This window comes from Pectinophora gossypiella, unplaced genomic scaffold (assembly GCF_024362695.1).
Source record: "Pectinophora gossypiella unplaced genomic scaffold, ilPecGoss1.1 Pgos_33, whole genome shotgun sequence".
Lineage (NCBI taxonomy): Eukaryota > Metazoa > Arthropoda > Insecta > Lepidoptera > Gelechiidae > Pectinophora > Pectinophora gossypiella.
The window spans coordinates 1,027,635-1,048,463 of NW_026063243.1; the positions used below are offsets into that span (position 1 = coordinate 1,027,635).

Consider the following 20,829-nt stretch of genomic DNA (forward strand, 5'->3'; position numbering starts at 1 on the left):
CGGAAAATCAAGATGACCGCCATACAAATTTTTCGTTTTTCCTGAAAATGCCTCGGGGGAAAAAATGATGTATAGGGATGTGATCGGATCGTCATGTTGAGTATTTCAATACTGCTCGATCTTGAAAAACTGCTCCGCATCAGGGAGACACCCTACGGCCTGGCAAAACTATAAAACCTGGAGCAATATTTTTTTCACGAAACCTATTTAAATCTTAGTCAAATCCAATCGCCGGTGAATAAAAAAACAAAATGGCGAAAAAACAAGATGGCCGCCATACAAAATTTCGTTTTTCCAGAAAATGTCTCGGAGGTAAAAATTATGTATGGGAGGTGTTATCGAAACGTCAAGCTGAGTATGGAAAAACTGTTCGATCTTGAAAAACTGCTCCGCATCAGGGAGACACTACTTTTGGTCTCCTTGTCAATCCCGCTAAATCACAGGCGTTGATCGTGGGTAGCAGTAGACTCAGAAGTATGCTTGACTGGAATTCTTTTCCTCCGCTTGTCTACGACGGGATCCCTATTGCCTATTCTGAGAAGGCGAAAAATTTGGGGCTTATAATGGATTGTCATATCTTGGTCTTCTCATATTAATGAGCTGAGCAAGCGTATGCACTTCACGTTTCACTCTCTCAAGCGTCTCCAATTCTTCCTCCCTTTTCACACCAAGATTATGCTGGCGCAATCTCTCCTGCTCCCGATTCTCGACTACGCGGACGTCTGTTACTTGGATGTAACCGAGGAGCTGCTTAACAAACTCGAGCATCTTCAAAATTTGGCGATACGTTTCATCTTCGGCTTACGCAAGTATGACCATATTTCCGAGTTTCGTGCGTCGTTAAAATGGCTCCCTATCCGACTTCGCCGTGATGTGCACATCCTTTCCTTCCTTTACAAAATTCTCTATGATCCTGGTACCCCTTCTTATCTACGGTCCCGCTTCCACCTCCTGCCCCCTCCCTCACGTTCTAGGCGTCCATGTATTACTAAGATGCTGGAGATACCTAGGACCAATACCAATTTTGGCTTTCACTCATTTTCCGTCCGTGCAGCCATGCTCTGGAATAGGCTGCCGAGGGTAGTTCAGGAGAGTTCCTCTTACCTAATTTTTAAGAAGAGAGTCAAAGAGCACTTTTTATCCATAGAATATTCGTAGTCTAAGTATATTGTTATATATATATCCACTTGACAGTCCAGGCGCACTAGCAAATCTAGCCTCAACAGTCCAGGCATTTCGAACTGGCGCGGCGTTCGGTGAGCGATATCGTGGCGTGTTATAAAAAGGCGTGTAACTCAAAAACTACTGTGGCTATAATAAAGAAAATTCAGAAACAGCAAGCGAGACGTGCAATGATTCTAATTAGATAAAAATAAAAAAAGATCACATTATAAAATCTATCTCAAATCCAATTAGAATTGACAGAATCCGCTCATTTTTTCAGTTATCCCAGCCATGCCTGTTAATAGCATGTAAAGTATCATGTTCTAGGAACTGTAATATTTTTTACACTTTTTACTAGTATTCAAATTATATTTTAATGTTATTTAGTTTAAACACAAGACATATAAATATAACACCTGGTCACGACTTATTTGTAACACCGTATTCTTACCAAGATGGCCGCCCTCGCTAAATTTCTGTTTACACTGAGCGTTCCTACCTTTTTAAGTCTATGGTAACTATAGTTACCAATAAAGGGTAAGATTAACATGCACATTTTGTGCATGGAATTAAAGAAAGCCAGAAGAAAAATTAAGATTTATTAAATTAATTAAAACTAATTTATAATTGAATGCTCCTGCTCCTGCTGAACACCTTGTCGATAAGATACATAATACATAAAATGCAAAAACATAGTAATTTTACTAAGGCCCATCGTTTTCCATACAAAATTTTAATTTGGAAAGTCTGTATTTAGTTTCTCTTGAAAAGTTGTAATTTGTAACTTAGTTATAACCAGCCAGTACCCCATACATAAAAACTTTATTTTGCATAATTTTGTGAGTGTCCTGGCATAAAACAACGAACGAATTACCAAGACCAATCTATACAGATTATAGTTAGTTGAAAATAACTCCATTAGTTTTACGGTGACCTAATTTAGATAAGCCGGTCCATCGCTTCGGAGTATGTTGGACGCGTACGTATACACCGATGAGTGTATTTTTGAGCCTTCAGGTCGTCCAACTGCCCGGAGAAGTAGTAATAACAAAAGTCAGCGTCAAAAGTCTTAACCGTCAGTATTAATCAAAAGTCGCCAAAAATCTCAATCGTCAGTATTGTCCTGGTTGGTGGTGGAAGTGCGAGGAGGCTTATGATAGGCTTTAAAGCAATACACGATGCACAGATTTACGTCACACTCCTCGCACTTATATGCAGTCCTAGACGGTCGTTTGTTCTTAGTGCACAGAAAACAACGTGTGGCAGTGGATCCCGTTTTCATCGGAAAATGGTTCGAGGCCACGTACGGTCGCGTTGTTTGGCGTGCCACCAATTGAGTCGTCTGTCTATGTCGAATTAGTTTGGGTTCTGTCGTCAAGTCAATGTTTTTGTGCAACCGTAGCAAGTCTTCAGCCAGCGTCCTCCTAAACTGACGGTGATCAAGTTTGTGTGTGGGATTACTATCGTAAATCACAAAGCAGTTAAAGATTGCTGCATTGTAAAGGCGCCTAAACAGCTTCTTGTACCACACTTTAGTTTTCTGTCTCTCAAGAGCTTGACTGGCAAGATACTGATCTTTGCGGTCGACACCTCCCATTGATTTATTGTAGTCAAGGACGACAGCCGGCTTATGTACTTGCGTACGGTTATACGTAGTCACTGATCCGATTAGAAGGGGATGGTAAGTGGAGATCATACTAACGAGGTTAGAGTCACGCCACAACATCACCGACAGATCGGAACAGTAAGATGCCACTATTTCACCTTATCGCATGTCAGTCTTTTTCATAGTCTTTAAACTTTCGGGAACAAATTCTCGCGATAATCTCAGAGTCCCAAATACGTCAGTCTTTTCCTGTTTAAGGCAACGCGCTAATAATGGAGCATTATAAAAATTATCCATTATTAGCGTGTGTCCCCGGTAAAGTAGTGGTCTCATTAAGTCATAAACAATCTGAGAAGTAGCATTTCGCGGACGAAACGTACTGCTCGATTGGTCGTCATGTCGGTCTTGTTGGGTGTCAGGGTCATTAGCTTGGTCCTGCTGGATGACGCGGTCTTCAGGTCGGTGTGGCTGGCTGTCACTGTTGTCAAGTCGCTCTTGCTGTGTGTCCTGATCCTCAGTCTGTTGCTGGGTGTTGTGGTCGTCAGTTTGTCGCATTTGTCTTTTCCTGTTGGGGCCATCTTTTCCAGTATATACCCTGAACTGCCATAGGTAGCCTGATGACGACTCGCATAGCTCATAGGTTTTTACACCTACTTGAGCGGCCTTGGTTGCTATTTTTTTAGAAATACTAAGTCGCCCATGCCATTTTAGCAAGCTCTCGTCAATAGCCACGTTCTGTTTAGGGTAATACAGTGATGAAAATTTGGCATTAAAATAGTCGATGACAGGTCTTATCTTATTAAGTTTTGTCGTGTCCTCAGTCGAGTCATTGTCTACAAAGTGTAACATCGTTTTTAACAGGAAGTATCTGTTGTAGGACATTATTCGCCCAAAGAAAGGAGTAGTCCCAAACCCGTCATAAGAGAAGTAGGACTCCTCCGTCACTTTGGGGTATAATCCCTGAAGTATAATCAATGCTAAAAACGCTATCACTTCGTCCCGGTCAGTCGGTGTCCAACGCAAAGTCCGTGTATGTTTTTTCGTTTCTCGGTTTTGTTTTAGTTTTGTCAGTTTTTGTTCACCGTATAGGTTTGTTTGTCGTATCAGCATGTCAACAAAATCAGTGTCAATCATTTTATAAAAAATATCAGTCGGAGTCATGTCGTTAGTAACCGTGAATGTCGGTCCTGGCGAACCAGTAAAGACTTCTCGCTTACCAGTAAAAGTCTGTCTGTCACACGTCCAATTAAATTCAAAAAAATCGTTAGTAGGTGCCAAGTCTCTCACACATATGTCATCAGCTTCCTCTTGCGCAAGAAGTAAAGAAATTTGTTCAGTAGTTAGTCCATCATCGTCTGCTGCGCAGTCAGTGGCTGTACGAGTATTACTTTGTGTCGAGAGTGAGATACCCAAGTCAACGTCATTACTGTCGATATCGAGTAAGTCTTCGTCCTCACTATCAAAAAAGTCTGTCATCCAGCTAGTCACAGTCTCGGCAAAGTGATCGTCGTTCATAGCTGAAAAAGTATTTATAATATTAGCACAGATTTTTTATCATTTTCAGGGACTAATTGTATAAGGATATAGTCAAATTAATTAAAAGTGTTTCACCTATTACACTCCTTTTCGACGTACTGGCAGTTGGCGCCGAAAATATAGACGGGCGGACCTCTGCAAAAGAATATAATTTAATGCGAGTTCAAGTACGCTTACACTCCACAATTTTGTATTAACCTGTTACCAGTGATATCTGAGTCGTCGTCACCAGCGGGTGCTACGACGGGAGCAGGCGCAGCGACAATAGATGCGGCAGGTTCGGGTGCCGGTACTGTAAACAAAATATTAATAAATGCGGGTTTAAAGACGATAACTACACTTTTATATGATTATTAATGAGTTTTTTACCCATATAAAATTCGTCGGTGTTCCCGACCACTTCTCCGCCAGCGACGTCGGTGGCTTCGGGGGCTGGATCACAAACAAAGCAATTAAGTGCGGGTTTAAATCTATTGTGTTTAAACTATACAAGTTAATCTCTTTAAATTACCAATAATAATGAAGTCGTCCGTGGCCACAGGCACGGAGACTACCTGGCCAACAGGTGCATTGGAAGTCGAAGCCACAGGCACGGAGACTACCTGGCCAGAAGGTGCATTAGAATTCGAAATAAATTCTATTGCACCGCGTTCTGGCGATGGACGTCTAAAACAAAAGCAAACATATAGACATGACAATAACATAAATAACAATAACGAAGATTACTTACTGCGTGCGGCGCTTTCGTGGAGGCGCATCAGGCAATAATATGCGATCTAATTGCGCCTGCCGCTTTCTGTCTATAAACTCCTGTTGGATATCTACTGGCAGTTTAGTCATACGTTTTTTCGTAATTTGTCTCTGTGCCCTCACTTCAGCTATAACATCTCTGAAAAAAAGCAGTCACTGTTTAGAACTGAAGATAAAAGAACGCTAGTTATAAATTGAATTTGTGTGCAATAATACTTACTCTACATTGTCAACTTCGGTTCCTCTGTGTGCACGCCCACCTCTTCCCTGTCCACGTCCTCGACCTCTACCTCTTTGAACACTGAAACGTAAAACAGCATATTATTATGTTATACATACTTTATAATCACGAAAACAGAAATAAATAATATTTACCTTTGACGACTTGCCGATTCGCGACTTGTCGGACTCAAGTCGCGACCTTTTTTGTTTGGTAATCTAAAATAAATACTTAGTAATTAGTACCTTTAATCAAAACATTATGCTTGCACAGTATTACAAAAATGTCATACAAGAAAACCGCAAAATTAACCACTAGGATTTGGATTAGTATGAAAGTTAGTATTGTAGCATTTGATTATTAAATTAATTAATAAACCACACAAAAATCATGTCACACGAACACTTAAAAAATTACACCAAAACGTGCTCCAAATACAAACACCAAAGTAACTGTAAGCTCAAACAAAAAATAAGCGCGTTCAAGCAGCCATAGAAAGATAATCGCTCCGTTTGTACGAACCCTTAAACCCAGATAAGTCGATGGTAGGTTTAGTTACCATGATAAAAGTTGACCAAATTTGGTGTACCCTGTAATCTAAATCCTGGGCATCTGCTGAAATAATTGTTTATTTAGGTAAATAATTTGTTTCCACGAGTAACTAATAAGTAACCGTGATGTATTTAAAACATTTTAAAATATAATGCGTCGTGTAATATTCTGTAATTTGCCTCCATTTTTGTCTCAGGAGACGTTTTTTTGATACGATATTTTTCTCTTAATGATTTTGGAACAAAATCATGGCTTAAATGTTCAGGTTTTTGTAGAAAACGGTAGAGGATATATTCAAGGTGTATGCTAATCAATAAAAATAATATATTTTATATACTTACGGCATATTTCTTGTTTAAAACACTCACTCGCAAACACAGTAGTTGACAGTAGACTCGACCAACACTCGTCTGACTTTGAAAGTTGTTTTTTTAATGTTATCAACTCATAGGGAAGAGATGCAAATACCACCTAGTAAGGTTTTTTATAGTACACAATACTAGTATAATTTTATAATCTATACTAGCTTGTAAAACTAGTTAATCCGTAAAATTGGTCACCCTAACGGAACCCCGACAATTGGTAAGTATAGCTACCACCGACTGCTGAGGTGAATTTGGAATCGGTAGCTATAATTACCAACGACTGTAGAGTGGATATAATAGGTATGTATGTAGGTATAGTATATTTTATATGTGTATATATTTATAGAGGCTTAGGCATATGTTTGTGTATATATATTTTTTTAAACGGTTTTATATGTAGATATAATTATTATAATGTATTTAATATATTGCACCTCTTTTTATTCTTCCGCAGTTACTCTAATACTACCTCTGGGTTGGCTGGAAGAGATCTCTCTTAGAGATAAGTCCACCCTTGTAAACGTCCATTTCTTGTTTGTGATGTAACTAGTTGTTAAGTGCAATAAAGTATATTAAAGACACCCTACGACCTGGTGAAACTATCGCACGTGGAACTTTTTGGTTTTCACGATACCTATTCAAATCTTGGTCAAATTCTATCACCGGTGACATGCTCCGCATCAGGGAGATACCCTACGGCCTGGCAAAACTATAAAACCTGGAGCAACTTTTATTTCGCATAACATATTTCTATCGCCGGTGACATGTGTGCTGTCAACTTTTGCTGGGGTTTTTTAATTTCTGCCTAAAATTCTTGTGAACCTATTCCATAAATTTTAAGCCTGTCGTTTACCCGTCAGCTGATAATAAAATGACAGGTATAACTTCATATAAACTTAGATAGTGTGTACTGGAATCAGCACCAATAACACACGTTACTCTTGCATATTTAGTAACTAGGTAGGTAATAGAAATATTTTATAAAAAAGCTAATAGATGACTTTCCAGGCTAGGTTCTCAAAAAAAAAATACAGATGGCGCTGTCCAGATTTAACATGATAAATACCTATTTTCTCATTGCTCGGGTAAATAAATATTATTTAAATGTAATGGCAAGGGTATATAGGCATATTTATACGATCGCACATCTGTACAGCGCCATCTATTTTTTTTGGGGACGTAGCCTGGAAAGTCCCTCATTGGTACCTATAGATTTTGTAATTATATTTTCTTGCATTTAGACCAATAAAGACCACCAAAGGATGTTTGATGTGAAAATCTGGTCCCAAGAGGTCAAAAATTAAATGTAACTAACAATTTTGATACCACAAAAAACATTGATTGTGAGATCCTATCAGTTGAAGTGGTGCTAAACGACGTGATTACTATTTTTATTTATCAAAATAATTTTAAAAAGAAACAATTTTATTAAAAACATAATGAAAGATATATTTTTAGAAATAATTTGTTTTATTATATTATTCATACTCATACAAAATATTCCTACATTTAAATAAATAGTTCAAATAAAACAGCAACTTAACCATATACTCTCGGCCTATGTGGTCCAGTGGCTAACATTCCGGAGGTCCCAGGTTCAAGTCCCGGTGGGGACAAAACACAAAAATTTCTTTGTGATCCCTGATTCAGTTAGGACATTGCTGGCTGATCCAACGACATTGGCGGCTCAGCAATAACCCTGGTTGATGAGGTTGGTCATCCACTTCACAACCTACATGATAGAAGAAGAACAAGTACCTATTTATGATTTTTGAACAGACTTAATATGGTAACATATTAGTAAGTAGGTAGAGAATAAACTTAACAATAACATTAAAATATACAAAGGTTTTTTATCTATTTAATGATTTAATAATATAAATTATAATTATAAAGTGATATAAACTCATAGTTTACCAACATCTATGAACAAAAAAAAAAACCCCGACAAAACAAAAGTACTCAATTATTATGAAAAAAAGTGAAAAAAATTAAAAACCCTATAAAAAGCAAAAAATAACTTATCCCACATACCTATGCTTGCAAGCAAACTGAACGTGTAACATTCCTATCACATAACAAACATCTCTGATGACCTCGAAGACCTGAACCGATTTCTACCAAACATAGCTAAGAACACTCTCGACTAATATAACTTACAAACAAAAAAAAAACATATTAAAATTGGATCATCCGTTTGGGAGCTACGTTGCCACAGATAGACACATACACACACTTCAAACTTATAACACCCCGTTGTTTTTGCATTGGGGGTTAATAAATATATACATTGCAACAACACACCTAACACAGCTTTTATGTTCACTAGATATTAATGCTTTTGAGGTGAGCTCATCCTGCAAACAACGCATACATGGGCATCCATCAGGCATCTGAAAGCAAACACGAATGTTTTTAATAGTATATTGCACAATATGCCCGATTGTATCAATATTATTTAATGTGTAGAAATGGAACTGAAACATTGGCAACAATAAATTAAAATTAGAACAATGTTTTAATCATAATTAAGGATTGCCTTATAACAATTATGATTGAAACACATTTTTTTTCATGTACAACATAAATTAAAATACTTAATACTTTAATACCTATCTCGGAGATTGTTTTTCTATATAATACCACTCTTCACTTCTTTCCATAAGCCCATGGCCTGTGATTTTATCTTCGTGACTGCTTTCCCAAAGATATTCCACAACTTATACAGACATAATTGTTTGTAACTGTCCGATTGGAACATTCTTCAGGAAACTTGTTATTGTTGCTTACATCTCTTAGTATGAGTATAAGTTAGTATGACAAAGTCGATCAGCATTCACACCTATAAATAAATAACTATATAATAACAGTGTCATATATAATAACAGTGTCATATATAATAACAATGTCATTTGATTGTATGTTACTTACATTGCAATTTATCAACGAACATTATCCACAAACTTTTTATCATATCGGCTCTATCCAAAACACACAATGGCTCTGGAAGTTTTTACAGTAGAATATCGACGCTCTCGCACGATGAACTTGTAAGCTACAAATTCTAACAAAGTAGCACAGGAAATTATCTTTTTTTTTTGTTTTGGTTTTCCCCGAAGGGTAAGGCAAAGGGAACTATGCCCATACAGCCATGTCTTACGTATTTTTTTTCTTGATGATTAATGAAATGATAAAAGGTGATGATCATGAAACCTAAGCCCCCACCCTCGGAGTAGACTCCCACTCCGAACCCCAAACGAATTAACTCAAAAGTCCGCATAAACTTTCGAGTTATGGAGCGGCTTCTTGGCACGAAGCGAAAATAGGCAGATACACTTTGTTCATTGAATACTCCGATATAATAACACTCGCGAATGTCTTCCGACTAACTTAATGCGATCATTAACCACAAAACACCACTTCGTATTAATTATTTAGATTATTCAATGAAGAAAGCAACTGTCCCGTTCCCGTTTCCCGCCAAAAAGCAGGAAATTATCAAGAGAACTTCTCGGCAACGAGACCACAGAACGAGACCATAAGACCATTATGTTTAGTTTTTTTTGGTTATTTTGTACATAGGATAGGCAAAGGAAACATAACCCATACAGCCAAATACTATACTAGGTACGTTAAATTCGTTAAAATCAATAAACGTATTTTTCTACTCCTCTACTTTAATCTGGCATTTAAATAACCAAAAAGTCTAATATAAGTACATACATAATTAAACTCTTTGAAAAAGTCTACGCTCTATGGCCTATAAAAGCATTGTTTACAAAGTGTAACTGTACTATAATGTCGCCAAAAAAGCATTGTTGTTGTTTTTTTTTTTTGACCTGGAAACTGGCACCTTTACTTTGTTTGGTGCCATAGATATACTATAAAAAAAAAGTATACATTTGCCGCCATTTTCCCGCGCGTTGGAAAATAAATTGGAAAATTTTTGTGTTTCGTTTCAAAACACTAAAAAGTATAAAATAAAAAGGAAAAATGACGTCGTCGTAGAAAAAGTATTGTATGCAACGTTGTATAACTAGGTCAAAAAATGCTCGTGGCGTCTCTTATTGCGATGTTCGCCAAGGCTCACATCGCAACTCACGCCACTCGCATTTTTTGACCCTTCTTATACAACTGTTGCATAAAATACTATTTCATATTTTCAAATCGGTTGGCAATGGAATCCACAGGTTACGCAAATGTATTATTATGTCATAATTATAGCCTCATCTTTTTTTCTTTTTGGAAATTTTTGGCCTGGTTACATAGACCTTTAGGTTTGTGATATGAATTAACTCAAAAGTCCGCATAAATTTTCGAGTTATGAAGCGGCTTTTTGGGACGAAGTGAAAATAGATAGTACCACTTTGTTTACTGAATGTTTATTTATACTTTATATTTATATATTTTTCCGATACGATAACACTTAAGTGAATGTTTTTCGATTACTTCTTCATTTCGTATTAAATATAAATAGATTATTCAATGAAGAAAACAACTTTCCCGCCAAAAAACAATGGAAAAATTAATGAAACTACTCAATCTTCATTGCTTATTTAAAAAAGTTAAATTGTACTGAAGTAACAAAAAGCAATTAGATTTTATATTGCTTATTTATTAATTCCATCGACATCTATGCGACCGAATGAAGAAAAAAGTACCTCAATATTTTTCGATATTGGCTGTTTGAATCTGCTTTGCCAGAATTTCTTTGTCTCATGGAAAAAAAAAGTAAACTCAGTACCCAAACCGTTGGCGCGAAAAAGTGACAAGCGTTTTTTCACTTGTATTTCAAGATTTCCAAAGGTAAGTCGATTTTGTTATTGATAATTTAACAATTATTTATAAATATTTTTAGGTATATAATCTTTAAAATCGTAAAATAGTTAGCCATATAAACATAATTATTATAATTGTAAGATCTTTAACTATCTGTACTGATTTTCTCTTTTTCACATAATGAAAGTGAAACATTAAAAGGCAAGTACCTACCTACTTAAAGCTATAATTCTTATTTTATTGTCTATTAGATAAACACAAATAGTACAGAAGTGGTTTGTTTATAGATGAAGCGTTCAAGCGTCGAAATTCCATCGTGCTCTACAATGCGTCGCCGTCGCGTCGACGACGAGCCTGCTGCAACCTGCATCGGTGCCGGTAAGTATTTAGATTTTAACGAGCTTAATTCCAGTTTACCAAACGATCGATTGATTTTATGATGATAAAATAGCTGCTTTACATCAGTCATGGAAAAAACTTTACTTAATAACAGGCAATAGGTACCTACCTACTTAAATCAATTGCATTGCCCCTACTTATGCTGTGTGACTAGAATAGGCGATAGTTAATTACTATTAATATTTTTTTAGATTATATAAGTATGTTGGTAGGTATATGAAATAAGTTAATTAACCTATGATAAATTTAGATGAGATCATAACACTATAGATAATAATAATAAGATTGTATCCTTTTTGAATTATAACAATCCGAGTGTGATTCTGGTTTGACAGCAACCCATGTTGTAGCACAACAGTAACATCACTCATTATGAGATGATCTGTAATAAGTAGATCTGTAACAAATTACCTATAATACACACAAAAGTTAACCTATGACCGTAGTATTATTACTTATTCTATGCTATACTAATACCAGTCACTCTCTTAATATTCTGTGTGAAAAGTTAAACCTTTCTCTAAAATCGTGAAAAAGCCAACTAAATAATTATGTCTGTTTTATGTGTAGAAGAAGTAGCGTATTTTATCAAAAATGACAAGTTACTACAGATGGTTAAATACAACTATAACCAATCTTATAATAATATTATAAGATATTAACTATCTAACTAAGAATTATAGAAATAAGTAGTAACTAGGTAACAAAATTATTATAAAGTTACCTACTTAATTATATAATACAGCTATTTATAATAACAAAATTATATCAAACAAGTTATTAAGTAAGTATATAGATATCGAAGCTTTGAAGTATTTAGTTTATCTAAAAAAAAAGTTTGAATGCTATAATAACATTTGTCTACAATAAACTTATTTAAATTACTGTTAAAGGGTGTATGTAGGTTTGTCTATATTTTGAATATGGTTAGGGATATGGTTATATATCTTGATGACCATGTGGTGGGGACTGAAGGAAACTAATCTAATTCAACCGACTTCAAAAAAAAAGGTTATTAATTTGATCCATATGTATATCGTAATGTGTGTTAAATTTTCCATATACATGCCTGTATGTTTGTCCATGCATTTCGTAAAAACTACAAATCGTATTGCAATGCTTTTTTATTAAGTATCGTCCAACATAGAAAAGAATGCAAGTTTCATCAAAATTGGTTTAGAAATTTCCAACTTATGGTTGAAAAACAGTTAAAAATTAGGAACTTTGTGTTTCGACTATACTAATAGAAGCTTAGAGCTTAAGTAAGTATGGATACTAATGGTTTGAAAGTAAATTAAAGAAAATTGGAAAACGGTTAAGGGTGTGTCGGACACTATTAATATTATTAGGGACACTCGAGTTTATACAAATAAAAAGTAATTTCAAAATTTAGATTCTAATGTATTCAACTAAATATTATTTCTTACTTTTTATTTGACAGATTTTGAAGTCCGTTTTATTTTTTTTTATTACTTTTTGTGACAGCTATAAAGTAACAACTTTATAATTATTTTGTTTATTACTTTACATCTATCTAAAGATATGGAAAACGCCGAATACAATGAGTGTCTAAAAAATACGATACCTCCACAACCCTGATACAGTAAAAATATAATATAGGTAGGTATATATACTATGTTATACTATATTTTATGTGTATATGTACCTAAGGTTCCGTCCACAGAAAATGTTAGTAAAGGAAAAATCTGTGTATGTAAGTATGTATACGTATCATACGTAGATACACATCTAACGCATAAGTACGAGCGAGACAGACCATTCTAACGTAGTATTATTCTTTATTTGATGCCTATAGCTTAAGTGAATATCTAGATACTTGAATTTCGCCATCAGAGTTTTCTTTTACTAACCTTTTCTGTGGACGGAACCTTCGGTGCGCGAGTCCAAATCGCACTTGCCTAGTTTTTTTTTTTTTAATTTTTGACAAATATACATACCTACTTCACCTGTATTAGTCTGAAATAATCCCACGCTATGATGCAACAAGATCAAAAGAAGAACAAAAACTGATATTACGTTTTCCTGTTATTTTATATTTAATTTTCGAAATATTCCGTCAATAGAGTGCTGCATTGCGTACATACATAATATCTCGCCTATTTTCCATTGGGGTAGGCAGAGAACAGACTGTATAATCCTTTATTTAAGTAAAGTGCAGTGTAGTAAATCGACATGTCTTCTAAATATTTTATAACGAGGGTTTGCGTTGCGTTACATCAATTGAGTTGAATGTTTGTATACCGGTACGTCACCCTCTCGATGTCATTGGTCTTAAAGTCATTTTATTAGGTAGGTACCTGAATTAAATATTTATGTTACAATGATGTAATTAATTAATTGCTTGATATTTTATTAAAACTGTCAAAAGGTTACTTTGAATATTTATTATACTTTGAATAACTTTGAATGATAAAATAGTGTGTTAAGGGATTGTTGTAAAAGAAAATGTAGTGAAGAGAATTGACAAAAGGACGCTTAGATAGGTTGGACAAGGCCAAGATTTATTATACGGATGTAAGTGGTAAAATCCGAAGTGGATGGCCTAGGTGGTACATACCTCGATTAATTTCAGGATGTTTAAAGAAAAGCCACGGTCAAGAGTACTGGGAACCGGCGAGCATGCATAAATGAGTGTACTTTGATAAGAGTGGTGTAACGAAGCATTTCGGACCAACGAGCCTTGTAGCGACATCTTGTGGTTTCTGACGATATAACGTTGTTTTTATATTTTACCCGCAGGAAATCACAGATGGCGCTGCAGGGTTATCGATGGGCCCGAATATTTTTAATTATTTTATTTTCTTCAAAATTTGGTATATTAAAATTATCTGCAACATTTATTTTTGATATATTATAATTATATTGTTTAAATTTTGGGATCAAACAAGTCGGTCGATTATTGTCGTTGATTCGGCGAATTTATGGTTTGGTAGATTTTTTCTAGTTTGGCAACTTTGTTCGTGGTTCTTGTGTCAGACTGACAGCTGGCTGAGCTGAGACAGGTTTTGGAAAGTGGGGTCGTCGCGAGAGCGCCGGAGACTCCATTGCCGAAACCCGAATGTGGGCAAATTAAAGCCCCAATGTATCGGCGGCATCAAGAGCCGATGTCTTGATTAATAGAAATAGCTTAACCGAGATGGTGAGTCCTCGCAATTCTTCGTGCATATTTTTGCACCAACTTTGTGATAACCTCGAGGTCCTTGTTTTCAGCAATATCACTGAAATCCCATCGCCTAAGGTCCAGTGGGTGGGTTTAGGTTTCATCCGAGCGATGCCCAACTATCCCGGATGAACCTGTAAGTTATTTTCTTTGTTTTACACTCGTGAGTTGCCTTGCCACGCTGTCAGCTGAACCACATGCTAATCATTGCCATTCCTTGTTGCAGATGGGGTTTTTTTCTTTATGTTTTTAACGTTTATAAAGTTTTTGAGTTTTAATTGTTTTAACGTCTTTAAAGTTTTGTTTAATTTTCTGACGTTTTTAAGTTCTATGAAGAAGTTTATGATTGGATCAGACTATTTCAACAAATTTTGTGAATGAAGATTCCTACTGTTTTCTTCTGCATTTGAGAGTTATTTCAAGCTTCATTTCGGCGGAGCTCCACTCCGGATAAGGCTCGGTGAAGGACTGCGAGGTTGACCGGTGGACGTGCAGCCCGCCAGCTGCGTAACAGTTGGCCCGCTGCGCCGCCATCGTCCAGCACGCCCTGGCCTGAGCCGGCCTCAACGCATCACCTGTATGGTATTCCGGAACGCCTCAGGTAGGCCTGATAGTCGGAGGTCCTCGAGTAAGTGAGGTGCCTACAGGTGTACGGACAGTGTTTTAAACATAGTGATATCCCATGGTTGTTACGGAGTGACAATTAACCTGACGGACCAAAGCGCGACCTGTCTCCCTCCATAGGGTTTTTACCTGCCCATGGTTGTACTTTAATAACTATAATTGTAAAATATACATTGTACAAATTCAAGGGAGTTTTCTTTGTCTCATGCTCACCGGTCTATAACATCTAGCTGTGCCCTTCAGGTAAACACCACTTTATAAATTTTCTGAAACATATCGGTATTACCATAACACCCATTTCCTATTACACCTCACTTTACATATGGTAGCAAAAGATTTTTGTTTCAGTGGTAGAAGCGAAAGTGACGTGTCAGGATCGTAGTAAGTGGAATTGCGTGGCCGATCCCAACGGAAAATAGGCGTAATCTTAAGTATGTGTTTTTTCGAGAAAGTTGCTTAGCCATTTTCTATATTGTAAAGTCGGCGCCTCGTATTTTTTTTACTTCAGCCACAGCTACGATGGCAATGTTGTCGACTTGATTCATCGACCTTTGATGTTCAACCACAATGTGTGCTCTACATGACCGTCGCGACTGAAATGATTATCGGCGGCGGCTTTGTGCGGCACGAGCTGGCGGCACTGTGTGAAAGTGCTTAAACGAATGCCATTTTAACTACTTATTAAAAAAATCACCTACCTAGGTTTATTGATCCGACTGAAATTTTATATATATGCGTAGTTTTTTTTATATTAGGTAGGTAACTTAGTTCTCATATAATAATTATTGCATTCCCTATAATAATATCGGTGAATAATTGTTTTATTAAAAAATAGATTGTTGGAGAATGATAATATTGATAATTGATATTTTAATTTAAGTACTTATGTAGGGTAAACTGCCTAATTATAGAACCTTAAATGATTGGTACGGTCTAATCATTTTTCAAAATCAATCCGAATATATCAAAATGCAAGGAATATATCAAAATGTTCTTTTTTTTTCTTAATAGTCAGTAGGGGTGTCAATAATAGGGTGTATTACCTATTAAATAAATTAATATCTAAAATTTACTGAATCCTTAGGTCTAACACACCAAGGCTCCGATATGTATGAAGGTAATAATTCGCAATGTACGGTTATCTCAGCATGCGCTTCAATTTATTCTGTGTTCCATAATCGCGCATCTTTCACTACTGCCGAAATTGATAAAATTTTAAAAATGGGGGAAACACTTTACATGCAGTTAAAATATCTACTTCAGAGGGGTGTCAGTTATTTTATGCCAGATGAATTACCCAATGAGCTTCGCGTCGGGGATAACGTCGCACATATAGTTAGTATGGAGGACAACTGGATCATTTCTAATACGTATCCTACAACTCCCGCGAATAAAGACATAGGTTTATTAACGTTAATGAATATACTGGACAATAGAGTGTTTTTTAATACTAATGACTATACTGTAGATTCGCAATTCGCTTATAATGTGAACAATTCAAATCACAACGACAGTACTGATAGCATATTGTTTACGGGTCAGGGTTATACTTTTAGTTTTTGGCGGTTTAATGGTGAATATTATTTCTTTAACAGCCATGCAGTTAACAGCAACAACATTAATATAGGAACGGGTAAGCCAGAGGATGGTCCTTACGTAGCACGTTTATTTAAATGTAATTCAACCGAAGCGCTAGCCAAACTTTTGCTCGCGAATGAAGTTTACGACGGATCCGAATACTCATTGACCTGATTAAGAGTATTAAATGACGACCTTATATGGAAAAACGAAACGCAGGTTAGTTCCGAAACGTCACAATCCATTTTAGTAGATTTAATATCATCACCATTACTGAATGAGAATCAAACTTTAGATTCGATTTTGATGAACTATCAATCAACCCTGGCCCCGCTTAAAACCTCTGTGCAAAATTTTGATATTAGTAAATTGGAAGTTGATTCAAATCCGGTAGATGTATATGACACTACAAGTGATATAAAACTGACAATTTTAAAACCAGTTGTCCTATTAGAAAGAATCAGTAATCAAGACGAAAGCCAATGCGTTAAAAATAAAGGTGGCCGACCCAAAAAACAGAAACGCGGACCGAAACCAAGTAAAGAAAACGCGCATCGCGAAGCTGTCAGGAAATACACAACGAAAAACCCCGCTGTTAATCGCAAGGCAGTTCAACAGATTAGAAGATTTAATTGACAAGGTGTTCCAGATTTCGATTTGCAATTAAAATTAGACTGTGTTTGTGTAATCACGCGTAATCTTAGTTTCGCGGATGGCTTAGTAAATGGCACCAAAGTAGGGCCTGCATGTTTAGGGCCTGCAAAACTCTGAAAGTATTCTAATGAAACTGTCCCGTACGTAACTAGCCATGAACGCATTCGCCGCTAGCGTGATGCCCATAAATTTGACCTGGATGACGGTGTTATGGGAGCCTGATATTACGTACTTAATCATAAAATAAAGCATGATACACAAGGAGACGAGATGCATTGTAAAGTACATTTCTTTATAAACTATTATTGTAGGTAATCGACTACATTTTTGGCCAAAACTCGTACAGCAAAGTGACTCTGCCCAACTCAGTAGCGCAATAAGTGTGATATTAGATATGTGTGATTACTTATGGCTCTGTCTGGCCCATTAGGGATAAAGGCGTGTTTTATGTATGTTCACATCTTCTTCTTCTATCGTGTGGGTTGTAAGGTGGATAACCAACCTCGTCAATCCCGGTGCGAGGGTTATTATTGAGCCGCCAAAGGCCCTGACATGGCTCATGTAACGACTACTTACTTACATCAGTAAGCAGTAACCGGGATCAAAGCCCATTGTTTGTTTAACTATTGTGTCTGGAAACCTCGGTCTTACAAGGAAGAAACAAAACAGTTTAAAAAATATTTATTAGTATGGCCATCACTGGCACATTTACCCTTTACTAGGGCAGGCAGAAATAAAAGAGGTGGTAGCTGTTCACTCAAAAGTTAAATACCTTGAACAGCTGATTGCTACGTAGTGTTGTGCAAATTTGAATTTATTACATGAAGACCTGGAATTCAATTGCTCATAACTAATGCAAATATGAACTTAGGCAGCCAATACTCTCGCATGTGATTTGTAGATAGTGACAGAGAAGGCACACTTCGGGTTGATACCCCCGTTCCGTTACACCATGTATATATTCTATCAGCGACACCTGTAAATTGCGCAGATCGCACAATATCCTTACCGACTTCGGCTTACGTCGGACGTCCGTCACTCCCGCGACATAAAGACAAAGTTCGTGTACAATTAGAAAAAGTATCCAGACAAATAAGGTTGGCAATTCCACGGTATAAAAATAATAAGAAAACCATTAAAACTGCGTCGAAGATGTCTCGGCAATATACTTTGAGGTGGAACAACCACCAGCCGAACTTCATTTCGATGTTCACAACGCTGCTGAACACGCAAACATTAGTTGATGTCACCCTCGCGGACGAGGGGAAACATCTACAGGCCCACAAAGTAGTATTGTCTGCATGCAGCACTTATTTTCAGGCACTGTTTATGTACAACCCGTCTCGGCATCCGATCGTGATCCTGAAAGATGTCACTTTCGCAGATCTGCGAACAATGGCCGATTTTATGTATTACGGCGAAGTTAATGTCACAAAGGAACAGCTCCCACAGGTGCTGGATACAGCGAAAACTCTAAAGATAAAGGGTCTGACGGAGATGCCGGACTCGACACTGCTAACGCGGTCACAGGGCACGTCCGCTGACTTCCCTACCGACTCCGTTATCTCGCAGCGACACGCTGCCTCGCCAAGCATTTTGCCGAGGCGGAAACGGGGGCGAAGGAGGAGTTCGGCAGGCTCGGGGCAGATGGTGGAGGAAGAGGGCCGCGAGGAGTCCGGCCCATCGGTGAATGTGGTGCGCGGCGACGCGATCACGTGGAGCTCGGTGCCGCAGCGGCGCAGCCGGGAGTATCACGACGACAGGGCCGTCGACGGTTCCCAACAAACATCCGAAGCACAAAATACTTGGAACAATTGGGAATGGGGGGTAACACAGGAATGGCTCAAGGAGGACAGTGGAGTATGATGGATCATACGTACCCGCGGTACTCGAATGCGTGCTTGGGTAGCACCGGTCTGCAGGGCGAGGCGATGTACATTTATTTATTTATTTTTTACAGTTTATTCGTTTTTTTTATATGAACAACATGAGCCAGTACATGAACGCGGGGCTGAGCGAGTACGGGCAGGCGCTCGGCGTTGGTGGCGTGGGCGGAGTGGGCGGCGTGGCAGGCCCCTCGCCAGGACCCAGCTGCGTGGCGGACGCTGCCGCCGCACCCGAGCAGCCGCCGCAGCAGCAGAAGCGCCGCCGCGCCACCAACCCACGGTCCGAGGAAAACTTCTAGCGCTCTCTCGAGGCCGTGCGCTTCGGCGGCATAGGCTTTTGCAAGGCCGCGCGCCTTTTCGGCGTCAACAACCACACTCTATGGCTCGAATACAAAAAGAAGGGCTACCCCAACAACCGGCCGAGCATCAAGAGCCGCAACAAACGAGAGCGCACGACGCCGCCGCCGCCGAGGGACCTCGTCAAGGATGACGTACCGCAACAGGAGCAGCAGATGGCGCTCATCTGCCCACCGCACCCCGTGCCCGTAAGCTATATTGACTCCCGGCCCGTCGACTTCCCGCTGCAGGGCATGGCCCACAACTCGCCCCTCAACATCCTCAGGTTGGCAATTCCACGGTATAAATATAATAAGAAAACCATTAAAACTGTGTCGAAGATGTCTCAGCAATATAGTTTGAGGTGGAATAACCACCAGCCGAACTTCATCTCGATGTGGACAACGCTGCTGAACACGCAAACATTAGTTGATGTCACCCTCGCGGACGAGGGGAAACATCTCCAGGCCCACAAAGTAGTATTGTCTGCATGCAGCACTTATTTTCAAGCACTGTTACGAAGCATTTCGGACCAGACGAGCCTTGTAGCGACATCTAGTGATTTTTGACGTTTACAACGTAATTTTATGACATCACAGATGGCGCTGCAGGGTTATCGATGGGCCCGAACATTTGAATAATTAATTTTCTATTTTTTCTAAATTATTTATTATAGGTCTGAATACAGATTTCAAAGCTTTTTCATTTTCGGTTTCAATGTTGTAATATGGTGTTATACGTTGTAATATGTTGGCTCGCAGGTTCGCACGATGTAGTTCTCAAGTAAAAGTAACGCTTTTCAAGGCGTATTGTCAGAGCTTCTACACGTGCAGCCTGTGGGCTGACTGTACGCGACGGGCATACGGCGACCTGCGCGTCCAATACAACAACGCGTTCAGGGTCCTGATGGGGCTGCCGCGGCGTTGTAGTGCGTCGGGAATGTTCGCGGTAGCGCATATTGTCGGCTTTGCAGCCATTATTAGAAAGCGATGCGCTTCCTTTCTAGCGAGGGCGCGCGACAGCCCTAACGGCATCTTGAGGGCGTTGGTGGACCGGTGGGACTCGCCTTTTCTTAAGGTGTGGATAGGCCGCCATACCGCATAGGACCACTTCGTTTTTATTTATTGATTTTTATTTATTGATTTTTAATTTTTAATTGTTTATTTTGTAATTTGAATTTGACTTTTACTATTTTAATT

The 20,829-nt window shown here is 38.1% G+C and overlaps 1 protein-coding gene, 1 long non-coding RNA gene and 1 pseudogene across 8 annotated transcripts; 1 reads left to right on the forward strand and 2 right to left on the reverse strand.

Annotated features, from left to right (window-relative positions):
- Positions 1-1,746: 1,746 nt before the first annotated feature.
- Positions 1,747-6,250, reverse strand: LOC126380977 (uncharacterized). Of its 7 annotated transcripts, none has more exons than XM_050030552.1 (10): positions 6,170-6,250; positions 5,866-5,888; positions 5,432-5,494; positions 5,277-5,357; positions 5,037-5,195; positions 4,818-4,972; positions 4,676-4,738; positions 4,512-4,598; positions 4,382-4,441; positions 1,747-4,287 (listed from the first exon to the last, which is right to left on the reverse strand). In XM_050030552.1, exons 5-10 carry the CDS (start codon positions 5,144-5,146, stop codon positions 2,930-2,932), a joined length of 1,833 nt encoding a protein of 610 aa, XP_049886509.1. In that variant the 5' UTR covers positions 5,147-5,195; positions 5,277-5,357; positions 5,432-5,494; positions 5,866-5,888; positions 6,170-6,250; the 3' UTR covers positions 1,747-2,929. The 7 variants fall into 7 exon arrangements, with proteins under 7 accessions (XP_049886509.1, XP_049886506.1, XP_049886505.1 ...); XM_050030549.1 differs by having other exon boundaries at positions 5,836-5,888; XM_050030548.1 differs by having other exon boundaries at positions 5,799-5,888.
- A 1,394-nt stretch (positions 6,251-7,644) lies between these two features.
- On the reverse strand, positions 7,645-9,361 carry LOC126380990 (uncharacterized). The gene is made up of 3 exons (XR_007568616.1): positions 9,125-9,361; positions 8,806-9,035; positions 7,645-8,586 (listed from the first exon to the last, which is right to left on the reverse strand). It is a non-coding gene; the product is annotated as an uncharacterized LOC126380990 (long non-coding RNA).
- A 9,138-nt stretch (positions 9,362-18,499) lies between these two features.
- On the forward strand, positions 18,500-20,572 carry LOC126380986 (protein bric-a-brac 2-like; annotated as a pseudogene).
- Positions 20,573-20,829: the final 257 nt, after the last annotated feature.

Bases quoted from the DNA above. Each gene is read 5' to 3' on its own strand.
- LOC126380977 (XM_050030552.1), bottom strand. From the start codon at position 5,146: ATGACTAAACTGCCAGTAGATATCCAACAGGAGTTTATAGACAGAAAG. The intron at 4,739-4,817 runs GTAATTTAAAGA...TTTGTGATCCAG, and splicing joins GGACGACTTCATTATTATTG to CCCCCGAAGCCACCGACGTC. The intron at 4,442-4,511 runs GTAACAGGTTAA...ATTCTTTTGCAG, and splicing joins CGACGACTCAGATATCACTG to AGGTCCGCCCGTCTATATTT.